At 46.9% G+C, this 18407-nt stretch overlaps 1 protein-coding gene across 1 annotated transcript in view; it reads left to right on the top strand.

Annotated features, from left to right (window-relative positions):
- The first annotated feature begins 11978 nt into the window (after positions 1–11978).
- Positions 11979–18407, top strand: part of BARD1 (BRCA1 associated RING domain 1) — a 158059-nt gene continuing 151630 nt past the window's right edge. Inside the window, exons 1-2 of the mRNA XM_063933156.1 lie at positions 11979–12376; positions 16640–16696. Of these exons, the coding sequence (XP_063789226.1) occupies positions 12237–12376; positions 16640–16696 (197 nt within the window). The 5' untranslated portion in view covers positions 11979–12236. The remainder of the gene's footprint in view (positions 12377–16639; positions 16697–18407) is intronic.

The following is an 18407-nucleotide window of genomic DNA, read 5'->3' as shown; positions in this document are numbered from 1 at the left end:
AAGTATGTTTCTTGGTGTGAGGCCAAGAATGCTCCTACGGAAGAATTCCATCTGGGCCGTTTCCTTCACTTCCTACAAACTGGAGTGAATTTGGGCCTAAAATTAGGCTCCATTAAGGTTCAGATTTCGGCCTTATCCATTTTCTTTCAGAAGGAATTAGCTTCTCTCCCAGAAGTACAGACTTTTGTGAAGGGAGTGCTGCATATTCAGCCTCCTTTTGTACCTCCGGTGGCGCCTTGGGACCTTAACGTGGTGTTGAGTTTCCTTAAGTCGCACTAGTTTGAACCACTTAAAACAGTGGAGTTAAAATATCTCACTTGGAAGGTGGTCATGTTGTTAGCCTTGGCTTCGGCTAGGCGAGTGTCGGAATTGGTGGCTTTGTCTCATAAAAGCCCCTATCTGGTTTTCCATATGGATAGAGCGGAATTGCGGACCCGTCCTCAATTTTTGCCTAAGGTGGTATCATCTTTTCATATGAACCAACCTATTGTGGTGCCTGTGGCTACGCGAGACTTGGAGGATTCCGAGTCCCTTGATGTGGTCAGAGCTTTGAAAATTTACGTGGCCAGAACGGCTAGGGTCAGAAAAACAGAAGCACTGTTTGTCCTGTATGCAGCCAACAAGGTTGGTGCTCCTGCTTCAAAACAGACTATTGCTCGCTGGATCTGTAACACGATTCAGCAGGCTTATTCTACGGCTGGATTGCCGTTACCAAAATCAGTTAAGGCCCACTCCACTAGGAAGGTGGGCTCTTCTTGGGCGGCTGCCCGAGGTGTCTCGGCACTACAACGGTGTCGAGCTGCTACTTGGTCGGGGTCAAACACCTTTGCAAAGTTCTATAAGTTTGATACCCTGGCTGAGGAGGACCTCCTGTTTGCTCACTCAGTGCTGCAGAGTCATCCGCACTCTCCCGCCCGTTTGGGAGCTTTGGTATAATCCTCACGGTCCTTACGGAGTCCCCAGCATCCTCTAGGACGTAAGAGAAAATAAGATTTTAAACATACCGGTAAATCTTTTTCTCGTAGTCCGTAGAAGATGCTGGGCGCCCGTCCCAAGTGCGGACTACTTCTGCAAGACTTGTATATAGTTTTGCTTACATAAGGGTTATGTTATAGTTTTCATCTGTATCAGACTGATGCTGTGTTGTTTTCATAATGTTAACTGGTTAGTATATCACAAGTTATACGGTGTGAATGGTGTGGGCTGGTATGAATCTTGCCCTTGGATTAACAAAAATCCTTTCCTTGTACTGTCCGTCTCCTCTGGGCACAGTTTCTCTAACTGAGGTCTGGAGGAGGGGCATAGAGGGAGAAGCCAGTGCACACCCATACCTAAAGTTCTTTCTTAAAGTGCCCATGTCTCCTGCGGAGCCCGTCTATCCCCATGGTCCTTACGGAGTCCCCAGCATCCTCTACGGACTACGAGAAAAAGATTTACCGGTAGGTTTAAAATCTTATTTTTAAGTGGATACCAATTTCTGTGGTATTGACTTATTGTAATACTGTATTATATACTCTGTGTGAATTGTCTTTTTTGCAGTACACACTTCACAATGTTTGTATTTGTAATATTTACTCAATAAAAACCAATTTGCTAAAAAAAAAAAAAAAGAAAAAAAAAAAAAAAAAAAAAGACTGCCAGATATATATTAATGACAATTAGGCAAGGAAACATAACATTTGACAACGGGTAAATACTAATTAGCAAATGTTTTATCGGTATCCGGACTCCAGGTCGACAACAAAAAGGTCGACACACCTTAGGTCGACATGGACAAAATGTAGACAGGAACAAAGTCGACAGGAACAAGGTCGACATGGAAAAAGGTCGACATGCGTTTTTCACAATTTTTTTCTTTTTTGGAACCTTTTCATACTTAACGATCCACGTGGACTACGATTGGAATGGTAATCTGTGCCGAGCAAAGCGGAGCAAAGGCACCATGCGAGGGGACGCGGTGCACTAATTGGGGTTCCCGGTCACTCTACGAAGAAAACGACACAAAAAACCCTCATGTCGACCTTTTTCCATGTCGACCTAAGGTGTCTCGACCAATTGGCGTCGACCTAAGGTGTGTCGATCTTTTTGTTGTCGACCTGGAGTCCCAGACCCGTTTTATCTGCCCATTTTTTATTTAATAGGCATATGGCAAATACGAGTTACTGGGTAAGGAAATGGGTGGGTGGGGTTAAAACAAGTTACGTTAGGTGGGGATGCAGTTGATATGCCGGCAGTCGGCATACCGACGCCGGACTCTTGACCGTTGACAATGCCACCAGCTGGCATGCCGGCTAATAGGGGCTATTCACTCTCTACTGGTGTCGTGAACCAGGTTTTGCCTTGTAAACGTTTGATGCTTTAAAAAAAACAAAGTACCAGTTTGGCCGGAGTCTCTGAGTTCTGGCCGTCTCACAAGCCATTACATCCGGGCCGCGGTTGGATTGTGCATCGCTGAGGCTTACTTGGAAGCAGCAGCGATGCACAGATATGGTAATGCAGCAGGAGGCGTCTGATATAAGTAGGCGCCTTCTGCATGCATTTGTGATTCATTGCTGCGTCCGAAGATGCAGCATCAGATCACCTGCGACACCACTGGCTGCTGTGTGACTCATTTATTGATATCATACATGTCCATATTATACTGTATGCTATCATACATGTCCATATTATACTGTATGCTATCATACATGTCCATATTATACTGTATGCTAGTACATACAAAAACAGGTGGCGCTTAATTGCAAAATTACACATCAATACTATAATAATATAATACATCTACTGGGGTATAGAACAGTCCGCTAAACCCATTGTTTTAGTTTAACACTTTTCTCCACCATCTGTTATTTCTCATATTCAGGGCCACATGTACAGTACTAAGCTTTGAACAGTGATATGTTGCACGGAGATAAAGTACCAGCCAATCAGCTCCTGTCATTTTTCAAACCCAGCCTTTGACATGGCAGTTAGGGAATATTGCAGGAATATGCCCTTTTCTTACACAAAATTCTGCAAAAACTCTTAAGCATTCTCAGTATCTCCCACAATAACTGCTGCAACTTCCTGCCATTCCCCTCATCTATCTACTCCTGCTTCAATCCATTTTAAACTCCATAGCAAGACTAACCTCTCTCTCTTACCACTCCACATCTACTGCACCATTTTGTAAATCTCTACACTGTCACCTTCGAAATCTACTTTAACTTACTGATCCTTTATACAGTGGCATTACCCACTTATGGAAATTCCCTACCTCATCTGACCAGACCCTCCCTCATCTTTCAAAGCTTCAAACTCTCTCTCTCTGAAAGCCCATCGAGTTTGCCCTACTTCGGTGTATACCAGGCTTGGACTGGCTCACAGGGGTACAGGGGAAACCACCGGTGTGCCCTACTGCCTGGGGGCCCACCTCCTGCTCTAAGGATCAGGTTCCAGACTGTGCACGTGAATTATACATATGTTACCTTATACCAGACTATGGTGTATTTTCTACAGTGCGTTGCTGTTATTAATCTGGTACATTATCATGCATGCAGCAGCTGAATTTACTGCATATATTTATGAAGGGTCCCAGGCATTGCACTCTCTAATGGTTAGTCAAACCAATGAGGTAGCAGGCCACACCCCCTCTGCAGACTGGCCATACCCCTAAACATGGGCCCCTACCACTGCATCCGCCCGGTGGGCCGTACATGCCCCAGTCCGACACTGGCATATATGACCCACACTAATGCACCCTGACCACTGTCAGAATCTCCACTCTGAGTATCAGTTTCTCCTCTTGTTTCAAAAATTACTCTCGCATGAGCAGGGCCCTCCCTACCATGCTAATTCATGTCTACATTTATTTTGTCTACTATGTATGGCACTGGTTTATGTATGAACTATTGTAACTTAGAGGTTTATTTACTAAAGTGCAGGGTTTTTTTTTAGAAGTGGGGATGTTGCCCGTAGTAACCAGACTCTAGCTATTATCTTCTAGAAGGTGCTAGATAAATGATAAGTAGAATCTGATTGGTTGCTATAGGCAACATCTCCACTTCTAAAAACCTGCGCATTTGAAAATACACCTGTTACTGTGCGGTGCTGTGGATCAGTGGCACCTCACAAATTGATAACATTAAGAATAGATTTTGTGGCAATTTTATTAGTATTATCTTTCAAACAAATTCAAATGTCAAATTTATGATAAAAGATTAAACATAAATCACAAGAATCCTCCATGTCAGAACCATACTTACCTACTCTCCCGGAAGCTGCGTTGGGCTCCCGTTTTTTTGGGTAGCCCCCCCGCACCCCCAGAAGAGTGGGCAGGTCTCCCGCATCCTACTCGCACCCTAGTGATGCGGGCAGGATGGAGACATAATCTACCGCATTCGCGGGTCTCCCGGAGAGGAGAATTAGAAAGTAGGTAAGTATGGTCAGAACCCATGTACTGTCCCGCCTTATGATAAATTCATTTTGAGCTACTATGACTGTACCATCAGACAGGAAATACACTGACCAGTTGTGGTAAGGGATGGTATCGGGACCCCGCGCTTGGGATGACGGCGGTCAGAATTCCGATACCTGGTAGGTAAGTAGTGTAACCCTCCCCCTCTACCCTCCTTTCCCACAGCCTGACCCTAACAACCCTGACCCTTCCCGCTAGTTCCTAACCTTACCACCCCCCCTTTCTTTGTGCCCAAACCTAACCTTCCCGTTGTTCCCCGCAGCCTAACCCTGACCCTCCCAGGCATACTTACATTTGGGAACCCAGCGTCGGTCTTGTGACCAACTTATTACAACTTCTGGCATTCCGAACGCCGGGAAGCTGATCATATCCCTGTGGTAGAAGAGGAGGGTGGGATCTTGAAACTGGAACTGCTGTTGTGGAGAATTTTTGGATAAGGACTAGCAAGTATAATTCTATTAGTATTTCTTAAACGTGACAGCTGGAGCACACCAGCACAGTGACCGCCTAAATCTGCACTGGTGTTATAAAACGTCAGGAAACAAAATGGCATCAGCAATATCGTAAAACAATAGAAAATGCTCCATTAGATCCATGTTACATTGAATCTATTGGTAGCGGCATAATGAGAGATCATTAAAATAAACCAGGATCGGAACAAGGTAAAGCGACAGATCTTTGCCCATATTCAGAGTTTCACGCATGTATGCAGCTGCTCCTCACCAATCAATCCACTTGTGCAAATAGCATTTATCACTATCAGAGCGCATTTCCACTAGCTCTGTACCTGGTGCAAGAGCACGATCTGAAATCAGCTGGGTCACTGCGTACGCTCACCTCAGATTAGCCTGCAATTCTTTCTTTATGCCCACGAGATGCCCCAACACTTATCCAACGTGCGAACATACAGTTGCCACCCAATTCCACCAATATGTTTGCACCGTATTAATAACTGTTAATAAATAACTGTAAAGTGATGGTCCAGATCCCAGTGAATATGGGATGTATTGTCACCCTGTATATACATATAAACAGTTCTAAGCAAGTACTGCCTAGCTTGCACATTATTGCCATCTCCGCACAATGCATGTAGCTATAGGGGGGCATTCAACTGAAGTCGGAAACTGCCATCTTGTCGGAAAGACAGCAGTTTCCGTCTTTTTTAGGTCGGAATGGGTTTTGACATATTTAATCGGGCTGCTTTTTTTCTGACAAGTCGGCAATCCCGACTTGTCAGAAAACACGTGGATCGGTGGATTAGATGCGGATACACATTTTGTCGGATTACGCGGCCAAGAGCTCATTGAATACTGGATCGGATCCTTTCTGTTGGAAAGGATCCGACAAGCATTGAATACCCCCCATAGTGGGTGCCACTGCTATGAGGTCCACAAACATAGGAGGCCTGGACCCTGGTTATAGAGTTTCATACCAATTTCACAGATTTGCCTGCTACAAATGAGGTCCAACCCATTGCCCAACCTGAATGGGGTGACATTTCATTTTCAGTGTGAGGTGTGTGCAGTTAATGATATAATGGTAAGGGGACATTGCAGTGTGTCATAATATAAACTGAAGGGCACTAGAATGTTACATAATGTAAACTAGGGCACTGTAACGTGGCACAATATGAATTGGAGGCACTATAGTGTGGCATAATGAACAGGGGGCACTGCAGGGGCATTTTAAGAGAGGAGAAGACCCATGTGAGGCTTCCTCTGTCCGGTCCCCCTCATCTCTGCTGGGTGCCAGCACTGGCACAGGGTTTTAGTCACCCTAATATCGCATGTGCAGATCTCTGGGAAAATGGTGCGGCAGCCATTTTCCCTGCGATTTCTGAAGCGCTGCTACCATCGGCGTGGGACCCTGAAGGGGTAAGTATTAAAAATATGGGTGTATCATGTGCGATCTATGTCCCCCTAGACTCAGAGGCCCATGTGCACCGCACACATTTCACCCATTATAAATATGCTAGTGGCGTACTATAATATGGCATAATATGAACTGAGGACACAGTTTGTCATAATGTGTATTGGGAGTACTGTATGGCATAATGTGTATTTGGCATACTGTACGAGATAATGTGTATTGGGAGTACTGTATGGCATAATGTGTATTGGGAATACTGTATGGCATAATGTGTATTTGGAGTACTGTATGGCATAATGTGTATTGGGAGTACTGTATGGCATAATGTGTATTGGGAGTACTGTATGGCATAATGTGTATTGGGAGTACTGTATGGCATAATGTGTATTTGGAGTACTGTATGACATAATGTGTCTTGGGAGTACTGTATGGCATAATGTGTATTGGGAGCACTGTATGGCATAATGTGTATTTGGAGTACTGTATGGCATAATGTGTATTTGGAGTACTGTATGGCATAATGTGTATTGGGAGTACTGTATGACATAATGTGTATTGGGAGCACTGTATGGCATAATGTGTACTGGTAGCAGTACACTATGACAATGTGTACTAGGTCACTATTATGGTTCATAAAATAAACTAGGGAACAGCTTTGGGGCATACCATTAACTAGGACACTACCATGGGATGCATAAAATTAGCAACTGCTACGGAGAAGCGTCTCTCCAGTCTCTAGAAGCATTGGGACAGGGGCCTCTTCAAAATGCTGCGCTGGGGCGCACACAGTACTGACTACACCCCTGACCAGCACATACACTATATCATAAAGCATCAGTACATTGGCCGACTGCGTATTTCCGTAAAGAATTACAAGCATAGGACACTTATGTGATAACCAGCAGCAGAATACCTCAATAAAAATACAGGAAGATGAGCTGACCTGCAGCTAGATGATTGGGGGGGGGGGGGGGAATCGTTATGTGCTCCCGACGCATAGGATGCCAAATGTCAGTATCCTGACATCAGCATCCCGGGCGCTAGAAAGCCGGCAGGGGGGTGAGCGCAACAAAGCCCCTTGCGGGTTTGGTGCGCTCACCACAGGTTCTATTCTCTTTCCCATAGAGGGGGAATCACCTACCTCGCAGGTGTTGCGACGGCAGTATAGTACCCTCGTCAGGATCCCGGCGGCTGTTATGTTAACTGCGTACTGATTGGAGGTGCCTAGGAACACAGTGACGGGGTAATATGATCATTGTTGCATGTCTCTGGCGGCACATTGTGTTCCCTGCAAGTCACAGCATATCAGTCACACTATGCACAGTACTAGTGCCACATCCTCTTCATACACCTCTGTATGTTGGGTGATCCACTACACAGTACTACTACAGCATATCAGTTACCCTTTGTACAGTACTACTCCTGCTCCTCCTCATACACCTCTGTATGCTGGGTGATACACCACATAATACTACTACAGCATTACCAGTCACACTATGCACAGTACTACTCCTGCACCTCCTCCACCTCTGTATGCTGGGTGATATACCACATAGTACTACTACAGCATTACCAGTCACACTATGCACAGTACTACTCCTGCTCCTCATACACCACATAGTACTACTACAGCATTACCAGTCATACTATGCACAGTACTACTCCTGCACCTCCTCCTCATACACCTCTGTATGCTGGGTGATACACCACATAGTACTACTACAACATTACCAGTCACACTATGCACAGTACTACTCCTGCTCCTCCTCATACACCTCTGTATGCTGGGTGATACACCACATAATACTACTACAGCATTACCAGTCACACTATGCACAGTACTACTCCTGCACCTCCTCCACCTCTGTATGCTGGGTAATACACCACATAGTACTACTACAGCATTACCAGTCACACTATGCACAGTACTACTCCTGCTCCTCATACACCTCTGTATGCTGGGTGATACACCACATAGTACTACTACAGCATTACCAGTCACACTATGCACAGTACTACTCCTGCACCTCCTCCACCAATGTATGCTGGGTGATACACCACATAGTACTACTACAGCATTACCAGTCACACTATGCACAGTACTACTCCTGCTCCTCATACACCTCTGTATGCTGGGTGATACACCACATAGTACTACTACAACATTACCAGTCACACTATGCACAGTACTACTCCTGCACCTCCTCCTCATACACCTCTGTATGCTGGGTGATACACCACATAGTACTACTACAACATTACCAGTCACACTATGCACAGTACTACTCCTGCTCCTCATACACCTCTGTATGCTGGGTGATACACCACATAGTACTACTACAGCATTACCAGTCTCACTATGCACAGTACTACTCTTGCTCCTCATACACCTCTGTATGCTGGGTGATACACCACATAGTACTACTACAACATTACCAGTCACACTATGCACAGTACTACTCCTGCACCTCCTCCTCATACACCTCTGTATGCTGGGTGATACACCACATAGTACTACTACAACATTACCAGTCACACTATGCACAGTACTACTCCTGCACCTCCTCCTCATACACCTCTGTATGCTGGGTGATACACCTCATAGTACTACTACAACATTACCAGTCTCACTATGCACAGTACTACTCCTCCTCATACACCTCTGTATGCTGAGTGATACACCACATAGTACTACTACAACATTACCAGTCACACTATGCACAGTACTACTCCTGCACCTCCTCCTCATACACCTCTGTATGCTGGGTGATACACCACATAGTACTACTACAACATTACCAGTCACACTATGCACAGTACTACTCCTACTCCTCATACACCTCTGTATGCTGGGTGATACACCACATAGTACTACTACAACATTACCAGTCTCACTATGCACAGTACTACTCCTGCTCCTCATACACCTCTGTATGCTGGGTGATACACCACATAGTACTACTACAACATTACCAGTCACACTATGCACAGTACTACTCCTGCACCTCCTCCTCATACACCTCTGTATGCTGGGTGATACACCACATAGTACTACTACAACATTACCAGTCACACTATGCACAGTACTACTCCTGCTCCTCCTCATACACCTCTGTATGCTGGGTGATACACCACATAGTACTACTACAACATTACCAGTCTCACTATGCACAGTACTACTCCTCATACACCTCTGTATGCTGGGTGATACACCACATAGTACTACTACAACATTACCCGTCACACTATGTACAGTACTACTCCTGCACCTCCTCCTCATACACCTCTGTATGCTGGGTGATACACCACATAGTACTACTACAACATTACCAGTCACACTATGCACAGTACTACTCCTGCACCTCCTCCTCATACACCTCTGTATGCTGGGTGATACACCACATAGTACTACTACAACATTACCAGTCACACTATGCACAGTACTACTCCTGATCCTCCTCATACACTTCTGTATGCTGGGTGATACACCACATAGTACTACTACAGCATTACCAGTCTCACTATGCACAGTACTACTTCTGCTCCTCATACACCTCTGTATGCAGGGCGATACACCACATAGTACTACTACAACATTACCAGTCACACTATGCACACAGTACTACTCCTGCACCTCCTCCTCATACACCTCTGTATGCTGGGTGATACACCACATAGTACTACTACAACATTACCAGTCACACTATGCACAGTACTACTCCTGATCCTCCTCATACACCTCTGTATGCTGGGTGATACACCACATAGTACTACTACAGCATTACCAGTCTCACTATGCACAGTACTACTTCTGCTCCTCATACACCTCTGTATGCAGGGCGATACACCACATAGTACTACTACAGCATTACCAGTCACACTATGCACACAGTACTACTCCTGCACCTCCTCCTCATACACCTCTGTATGCTGGGTGATACACCACATAGTACTACTACAACATTACCAGTCACACTATACACAGTACTACTCCTGCTCCTCATACACCTCTGTATGCTGGGTGATACACCACATAGTACTACTACAGCATTACCAGTCTCACTATGCACAGTACTACTTCTGCTCCTCATACACCTCTGTATGCAGGGCGATACACCACATAGTACTACTACAACATCACCAGTCACACTATGCACACAGTACTACTCCTGCACCTCCTCCTCATACACCTCTGTATGCTGGGTGATACACCACATAGTACTACTACAACATTACCAGTCACACTATGCACAGTACTACTCCTGATCCTCCTCATACACCTCTGTATGCTGGGTGATACACCACATAGTACTACTACAGCATTACCAGTCTCACTATGCACAGTACTACTTCTGCTCCTCATACACCTCTGTATGCAGGGCGATACACCACATAGTACTACTACAGCATTACCAGTCACTATGCACACAGTACTACTCCTGCACCTCCTCCTCATACACCTCTGTATGCTGGGTGATACACCACATAGTACTACTACAACATTACCAGTCACACTATGCACAGTACTACTCCTGATCCTCCTCATACACCTCTGTATGCTGGGTGATACACCACATAGTACTACTACAGCATTACCAGTCTCACTATGCACAGTACTACTTCTGCTCCTCATACACCTCTGTATGCAGGGCGATACACCACATAGTACTACTACAACATTACCAGTCACACTATGCACACAGTACTACTCCTGCACCTCCTCCTCATACACCTCTGTATGCTGGGTGATACACCACATAGTACTACTACAACATTACCAGTCACACTATGCACAGTACTACTCCTGATCCTCCTCATACACCTCTGTATGCTGGGTGATACACCACATAGTACTACTACAGCATTACCAGTCACACAATGCACACAGTACTACTCCTGCACCTCCTCCTCATACACCTCTGTATGCTGGGTGATACACCACATAGTACTACTACAACATTACCAGTCACACTATGCACAGTACTACTCCTGCACCTCCTCCTCATACACCTCTGTATGCTGGGTGATACACCACATAGTACTACTACAACATTACCAGTCACACTATGCACAGTACTACTCCCGCACCTCCTCCTCATACACCTCTGTATGCTGGGTGATACACCACATAGTACTACTACAGCATTACCAGTCTCACTATGCACAGTACTACTTCTGCTCCTCATACACCTCTGTATGCAGGGCGATACACCACATAGTACTACTACAGCATTACCAGTCACACTATGCACACAGTACTACTCCTGCACCTCCTCCTCATACACCTCTGTATGCTGGGTGATACACCACATAGTACTACTACAACATTACCAGTCACACTATGCACAGTACTACTCCTGATCCTCCTCATACACCTCTGTATGCTGGGTGATACACCACATAGTACTACTACAGCATTACCAGTCACACAATGCACACAGTACTACTCCTGCACCTCCTCCTCATACACCTCTGTATGCTGGGTGATACACCACATAGTACTACTACAACATTACCAGTCACACTATGCACAGTACTACTTCTGCTCCTCATACACCTCTGTATGCAGGGCGATACACCACATAGTACTACTACAGCATTACCAGTCACACTATGCACACAGTACTACTCCTGCACCTCCTCCTCATACACCTCTGTTTGCAGGGCGATACACCACATACTACTTCTGCGGCCGCCCCTCCCTCTGGCCTGTGTGCGCTCTGCCGGGTACCGAAGTCACGCATCCCCTCTCTGCAGCACCCGCCGTGACCCGGCCCGCCCCGTGTGATAGGAGCACGGTGCGGTCACACAGCAGCGCCTCCCATCCTTACTCTGGCGCCATTTTTGAAGTTCCCGCCCGGCGCCGGGACACCGACTCCTTCCCTTCCCCTGGTCCTTCGCTGCCTCCATTATCATGCCGCTCAGAGTGCGCTCCGGGAACCGGCTCCCCGACACCGGCAGGAACACCCCCGTCATCATGAGGGATCTGCCTGACTGGAGGCGGACGCGGGCGGCGCTGCGGGAGCTGGAGGGCAGGCTGCGCTGCTCTGTGTGGTATGTATGTGTGGTGTGGGCTGCGCTGCAATGTGTGGTATGTATGTATGTATGTATGTGTGGTGCGGGCTGCGCTGCTCTGTATGTATGTATGTAGTGCGGGCTGCGCTGCTCTGTGGTATGTATGTATGGTGCGGGCTGCGCTGCTCTGTGTGGTATGTATGTATGTATGTGGTGTGGGCTGCGCTGCTCTATGTGGTATGTATGTAATGTATGTGGTGCGGGCTGCTCTGTATGTATGTGGTGTGGGCAGCGCTGCTCTGTGTGGTATGTATGTATGTGTGGTGTGGGCTGCGCTGCTATGTGTGGTATGTATGTGTGGTGCGGGCTGCGCTGCTCTGTGTGGTATGTATGTATGTGTGGTGTGGGCTGCGCTGCTCTGTGTGGTATGTATGTGTGGTGCGGGCTGCGCTGCTCTGTGTGGTATGTATGTATGTGTGGTGCGGGCTGCGCTGCTCTGTGTGGTATGTATGTATGTGTGGTGCGGGCTGCGCTGCTCTGTGTGGTATATATGTATGTGGTGTGGGCTGCTCTGCTCTGTGTGGTATGTATGTATATGTGGTGCGGGCTGCGCTGCTCTGTGTGGTATATATGTATGTGTGGGCTGCGCTGCTCTTTGGTATGTATGTGTGGTGCGGGCTGCGCTGCTCTGTGTGGTATATATGTATGTGTGGTGTGGGCTGCGCTGCTCTGTGGTATGTATGTGTGGTGTGGGCTGCGCTGCTCTGTGGTATGTATGTGTAGTGCGGGCTGCGCTGCTCTGTGTGGTATGTATGTGTAGTGCGGGCTGCGCTGCTCTGTGTGGTATGTATGTATGTATGTGTAGTGCGGGCTGCGCTGCTCTGTGTGGTATGTATGTATGTGTGGTGCGGGCTGCGCTGCTCTGTGTGGTATGTATGTGTGGTGCGGGCTGCGCTGCTCTGTGTGGTATATATGTATGTGTGGTGTGGGCTGCGCTGCTCTGTGGTATGTATGTGTAGTGCGGGCTGCGCTGCTCTGTGTGGTATGTATGTGTAGTGCGGGCTGCGCTGCTCTGTGTGGTATGTGTAGTGCGGGCTGCGCTGCTCTGTGTGGTATGTATGTATGTGTGGTGCGGGCTGCGCTGCTCTGTGTGGTATGTATGTGTGGTGCGGGCTGCGCTGCTCTGTGTGGTATATATGTATGTGTGGTGTGGGCTGCGCTGCTCTGTGGTATGTATGTGTGGTGTGGGCTGCGCTGCTCTGTGGTATGTATGTGTAGTGCGGGCTGCGCTGCTCTGTGTGGTATGTATGTGTAGTGCGGGCTGCGCTGCTCTGTGTGGTATGTATGTATGTATGTGTAGTGCGGGCTGCGCTGCTCTGTGTGGTATGTATGTATGTGTGGTGCGGGCTGCGCTGCTCTGTGTGGTATGTGTGTGTGGTGCGGGCTGCGCTGCTCTGTGTGGTGCGGGCTGCGCTGCTCTGTGTGGTATATATGTATGTGTGGGCTGCGCTGCTCTGTGTGGTATGTATGTGTGGTGCGGGCTGCGCTGCTCTGTGTGGTATATATGTATGTGTGGTGCGGGCTGCGCTGCTCTGTGTGGTATGTATGTATGTATGTGTGGTGCGGGCTGCGCTGCTCTGTGTGGTATGTATGTATGTGTGGTGCGGGCTGCGCTGCTCTGTGTGGTATATATGTATGTGTGGTGCGGGCTGCGCTGCTCTGTGTGGTATGTATGTATGTGTGGTGCGGGCTGCGCTGCTCTGTGTGGTATGTATGTGTGTGGTGCGGGCTGCGCTGCTCTGTGTGGTATATATGTATGTGTGGTGCGGGCTGCGCTGCTCTGTGTGGTATGTATGTGTGTGGTGCGGGCTGCGCTGCTCTGTGTGGTATATATGTATGTGTGGTGTGGGCTGCTCTGCTCTGTGTGGTATGTATGTGTGGTGTGGGCTGCGCTGCTCTGTGGTATGTATGTGTAGTGCGGGCTGCGCTGCTCTGTGTGGTATATATGTATGTGTGGTACGGGCTGCGCTGCTCTGTGGTATGTATGTGTGGTGTGGGCTGCGCTGCTCTGTGTGGTATATATGTATGTGTGGTGCGGGCTGCGCTGCTCTGTGTGGTATATATGTATGTGTAGTGCGGGCTGCGCTGCTCTGTGTGGTATATATGTATGTGTGGTGCGGGCTGCGCTGCTCTGTGTGGTATATATGTATGTATGTGTGGTGTGGGCTGCGCTGCTCTGTGTGGTATATATGTATGTATGTGTGGTGCGGGCTGCGCTGCTCTGTGTGGTACGTATGTGTGGTGCGGGCTGCGCTGCTCTGTGTGGTATGTATGTGTGGTGCGGGCTGCGCTGCTCTGTGTGGTATATATGTATGTGTGGTGCGGGCTGCGCTGCTCTGTGTGGTATGTATGTATGCTAGTTAACTGGTACTAGGCATCCTATGGCACGCCAGCTGCAGCAGAGTCCCCTTACCAGGAGTAATATAGCAAGGCATGCTGGGATTTGTAGTTCCACAGCGGCTAGGGTGGCACAGGTTGCTTAGGGACGGACATGTGATTGGAAGCCTGGCACTGAATAGTTGCAGGGTTTCAGGCATCAAATCCATGGCTACTAGCCATTGCAGCCATATGGTGGTACAGGTTGAGTATCCCATATCCATATATTCCGAAATACGGAATATTCCGAAATACGGACTTTTTTGAGTGAGAGTGAGATAGTGAAACCTTTGTTTTCTGATGGCTCAATGTACACAAACTTTGTTTAATACACAAAGTTATTAAAAATATTGTATTAAATGACCTTCAGGCTGTGTGTATAATGTGTATATGAAACATAAATGAATTGTGTGCTTAGATTTAGGTCCCATCACCATGATATCTCATTATGGTATGCAATTATTCCAAAATACGGAAAAATCCGATATCCAAAATACCTCTTGTCCCAAGCATTTTGGATAAGGGAGACTCAACCTGTATAACATCCGCGATATCTATATATGTTTTTTTTTTTTTTTTGTGTTGTCTGCTTTATTAAATGTTTTGCGCGCAGTGAACACCAAACGTACAACAGAAAATCCCACCAACCGATATCTAGAAAGTGATGCAGATAGTTATGATATGAAGTAAAGGGACTTTTTCATGGATATGGTAACACATAAACATTTCAAAAAGTAAATATAGGAATTAAAGAAACACTTAAAAATATTAATCCAGTGGTAGGCAAGCTGTGGCACTCCAGCTACTTACGGTACTACACCTTATTATGCCATAACGGCAGGACTTGCTGGGAGCTGTAGTTCCATACGAGCTCTATGGGCGTAATGAATTTAGGAGGTGATTCAGACCTGATCGCAGATGTGCTAAATTCATCACATCTACGATAAGTTTCTCTGACAGCCGGGGGGACGCCCAGCACAGGACTAGTTTGCCCCGCATGTCAGGCGCCCCACCCCCCCCACCCACCCCCCCACGCACACAGCGGCGATGCTTTCGCATCCGCTGAGTAGCTCCCTCCATGTTCTGGGTCGCAGCAATGGTCCAGACAGCCTGCGTTGTCCGGACTGCGCCCCCCACAACGGCGTTCTAACGGCATTGGCACACCACCTCCCGCGACCGTCAGGCAGAGGCAATCGCACCAGTGAGATGCTTTCGCTTCCACAAAGGGCATCAGGCTGCGATCGCTGCCGTTGCAGCAATCAGGTCTGAATTGGGCCCTTGGGCTTCTGCTGGAGATGTTACACATAACTAAATATATCCAATAAGGCCCTATGTATGAATATTTGAGTAGCGTTCGTGATCTTCTAAATCGAATTGACCCATTTCTAAAATTGAGGAGAGTCACTTGCCATCCAGTTTCTGGCAGAAATAACCTTAGCTACAGTCAACACATAAACATATTGCAATAAGTATTTGTTAAGAGTGTTCATTAAGGTGAGACCAAAGTGACCCATTCTTGGATACACGCAATGACAGTAAATGGGACTACACCTTTAATACTGATAAATTCACTTTGAGCTGAATAAGGACAAATAGAACGTCATGATAGAAAGCTATGAGTGTTAGATGTATTTTGTCAAGTGGGTTGTCAAAAAAAGCTCAGCAAATTGGCAAATACTGTAAGTGTTTTCTTCCCGTGTAGCGATAAAACACAGAATGCTGATCAGCTTTACCGACACCGATTTAGGGAAGGAATTTAAAGATGAAAAACCTTTTGTTATGACGGCTATGTTCTTACTTCATTGTGTACATCTGTAGAATCTTATATTGTAGATCATACTTATATTTTATTTTTTTTCCCTACAGTTTGTCAGTTTTAAAGGAGCCTATGTGCCTGGGCGGTTGTGAACATGTGTTCTGTAGGTGAGTATCTTACATTTTTATTATGCCGCTGACATTAGTTGGTCTGAAATACACTTTAGCACAGGGTTTGAGGAAGTTGCATTATACAGTTTTGTTGCTGAATGAATGCTTCCATGGTGGTCTGTATCATGAGAGCTATGTAGTCCAGGGGTATAGTAGGGTATGCCGGCGGCCGGAATCCCGACCGCCATCCTACCGACAGCTGGGCGAGCGCAAATGAGCCCCTTGCGGGCTTGCTGCGCTCGCCACACTGCGGGCACGGTGGCGTGCTACACGCGCCATGCTATCTATTCTTCCTCCAGGGGGGTCATGGTATACTGTGCGCCGGGATCACGACAGCCGGCAAACTGAAGACCACCCGTAGTCCAGTAATTGCAGTTAGTGGACATCTCTGCTGTACTTCCTGCAAAACAATGTATTTGCAGTAACTAGAGGTGGGAATAATCGTGGACCTTGATAATCATTAATGGATCTTTTGGCCTGTTTTCTGGCCCATTCTATTTCCACAATATTGCTGAGACTGGTTGGCACAATTTCGCAATGGTCAGACCAATTTTAGAAGCTGAAAATCATCTGGAAACGATAGTGTTTTAAGTAGGGGAGCTAATTAAGAGCATACCACAGGCAAAACTAATGCTGTGTACACGTTATGCGATCCCATACAATACAATATTGTATGAAATTGTATAAGATATCAGATCGGATCATGTGTACACACTACAAACGATGTCTAGAAACAGTCATCACTGGAGTTCAAAACCACACAATATCACCTCATCAAGACTGCATGCAGTCCGACATACGGCGTCGCATGCGACCCGCGGGAGCGCGCATCGTACAGCGGATTATGCGTACACATTATGCAATATCATTTAGGACTGGACAATATCGTTCAGATTGTGAATGATATTGCATATGCCGTATAACGCTGCTGGCCCAATTTATCAGGCTCTTTGGCTCTCGGCCCGGATGGCTGATGCCATCTACAAAGGGCCATAGACGCTCTGCCACCATATTACTGGAAAAGGATCTTCAGAACTCTCAGCAGTAGCTAGACTCTGCACGTGTGGCATGAAGCCTGTGTAATACCTTTTCGTAGGGTATCTGCAAAGTGTAAGAAATTACTGTTGCATGAAGCTAGCAGCAAATGGCTTCAAAGTGGAGAAAAGTGGTTCCCCCGGGACTCTTCGCCTCTTTCCTGGCAAACAGAGTTTTAAAAACTCCCCAAAAACTCTGATAATTTGGAGAAGCAAACTGCGAATGAAGTTATTTATTGGCTGTAAAGCCAGATGCGTTATAAATAGGCCCCAATGTACTATCCTCTCTGCATTCAGTCTATCTCCATACCCTCATTGACCTCAAAGCTCACAAGCGAACACTAAGAGGGAGACATGCAGGATTTACTTTGCTTCTCTATTCTCTCGCAGGTGGATAGAACATCGACCAACTTTGTTTTCCTCTTTACACAAAGTACACCACTTCTGCGTGCTTGTTTTTTCTTATATCCCTTTCAGACCGCCTGAGCTTAACACGGGAGCTCCTAGTGTGCGACCCGCCTCAGGCGCCCCGCTGACTGCAGCCCGGCATATTTACGCGGCGCTTGGAGATCATGTGTGTGAACGGGAAACGGGTCGCATCGACCAGGCTCACGTTCACACCGCACAGTGAGCCGGGTTGAAGACGTGTTCCACCCTGCTCACGACCAGGGTTG

The sequence above is a fragment of the Pseudophryne corroboree genome, chromosome 7, assembly GCF_028390025.1.
Source record: "Pseudophryne corroboree isolate aPseCor3 chromosome 7, aPseCor3.hap2, whole genome shotgun sequence".
Taxonomy (NCBI): Eukaryota; Metazoa; Chordata; class Amphibia; order Anura; family Myobatrachidae; genus Pseudophryne; species Pseudophryne corroboree.
Note: the sequence above shows the minus strand (reverse complement) of the source record. Positions and strands in the feature narration are given on the sequence as shown.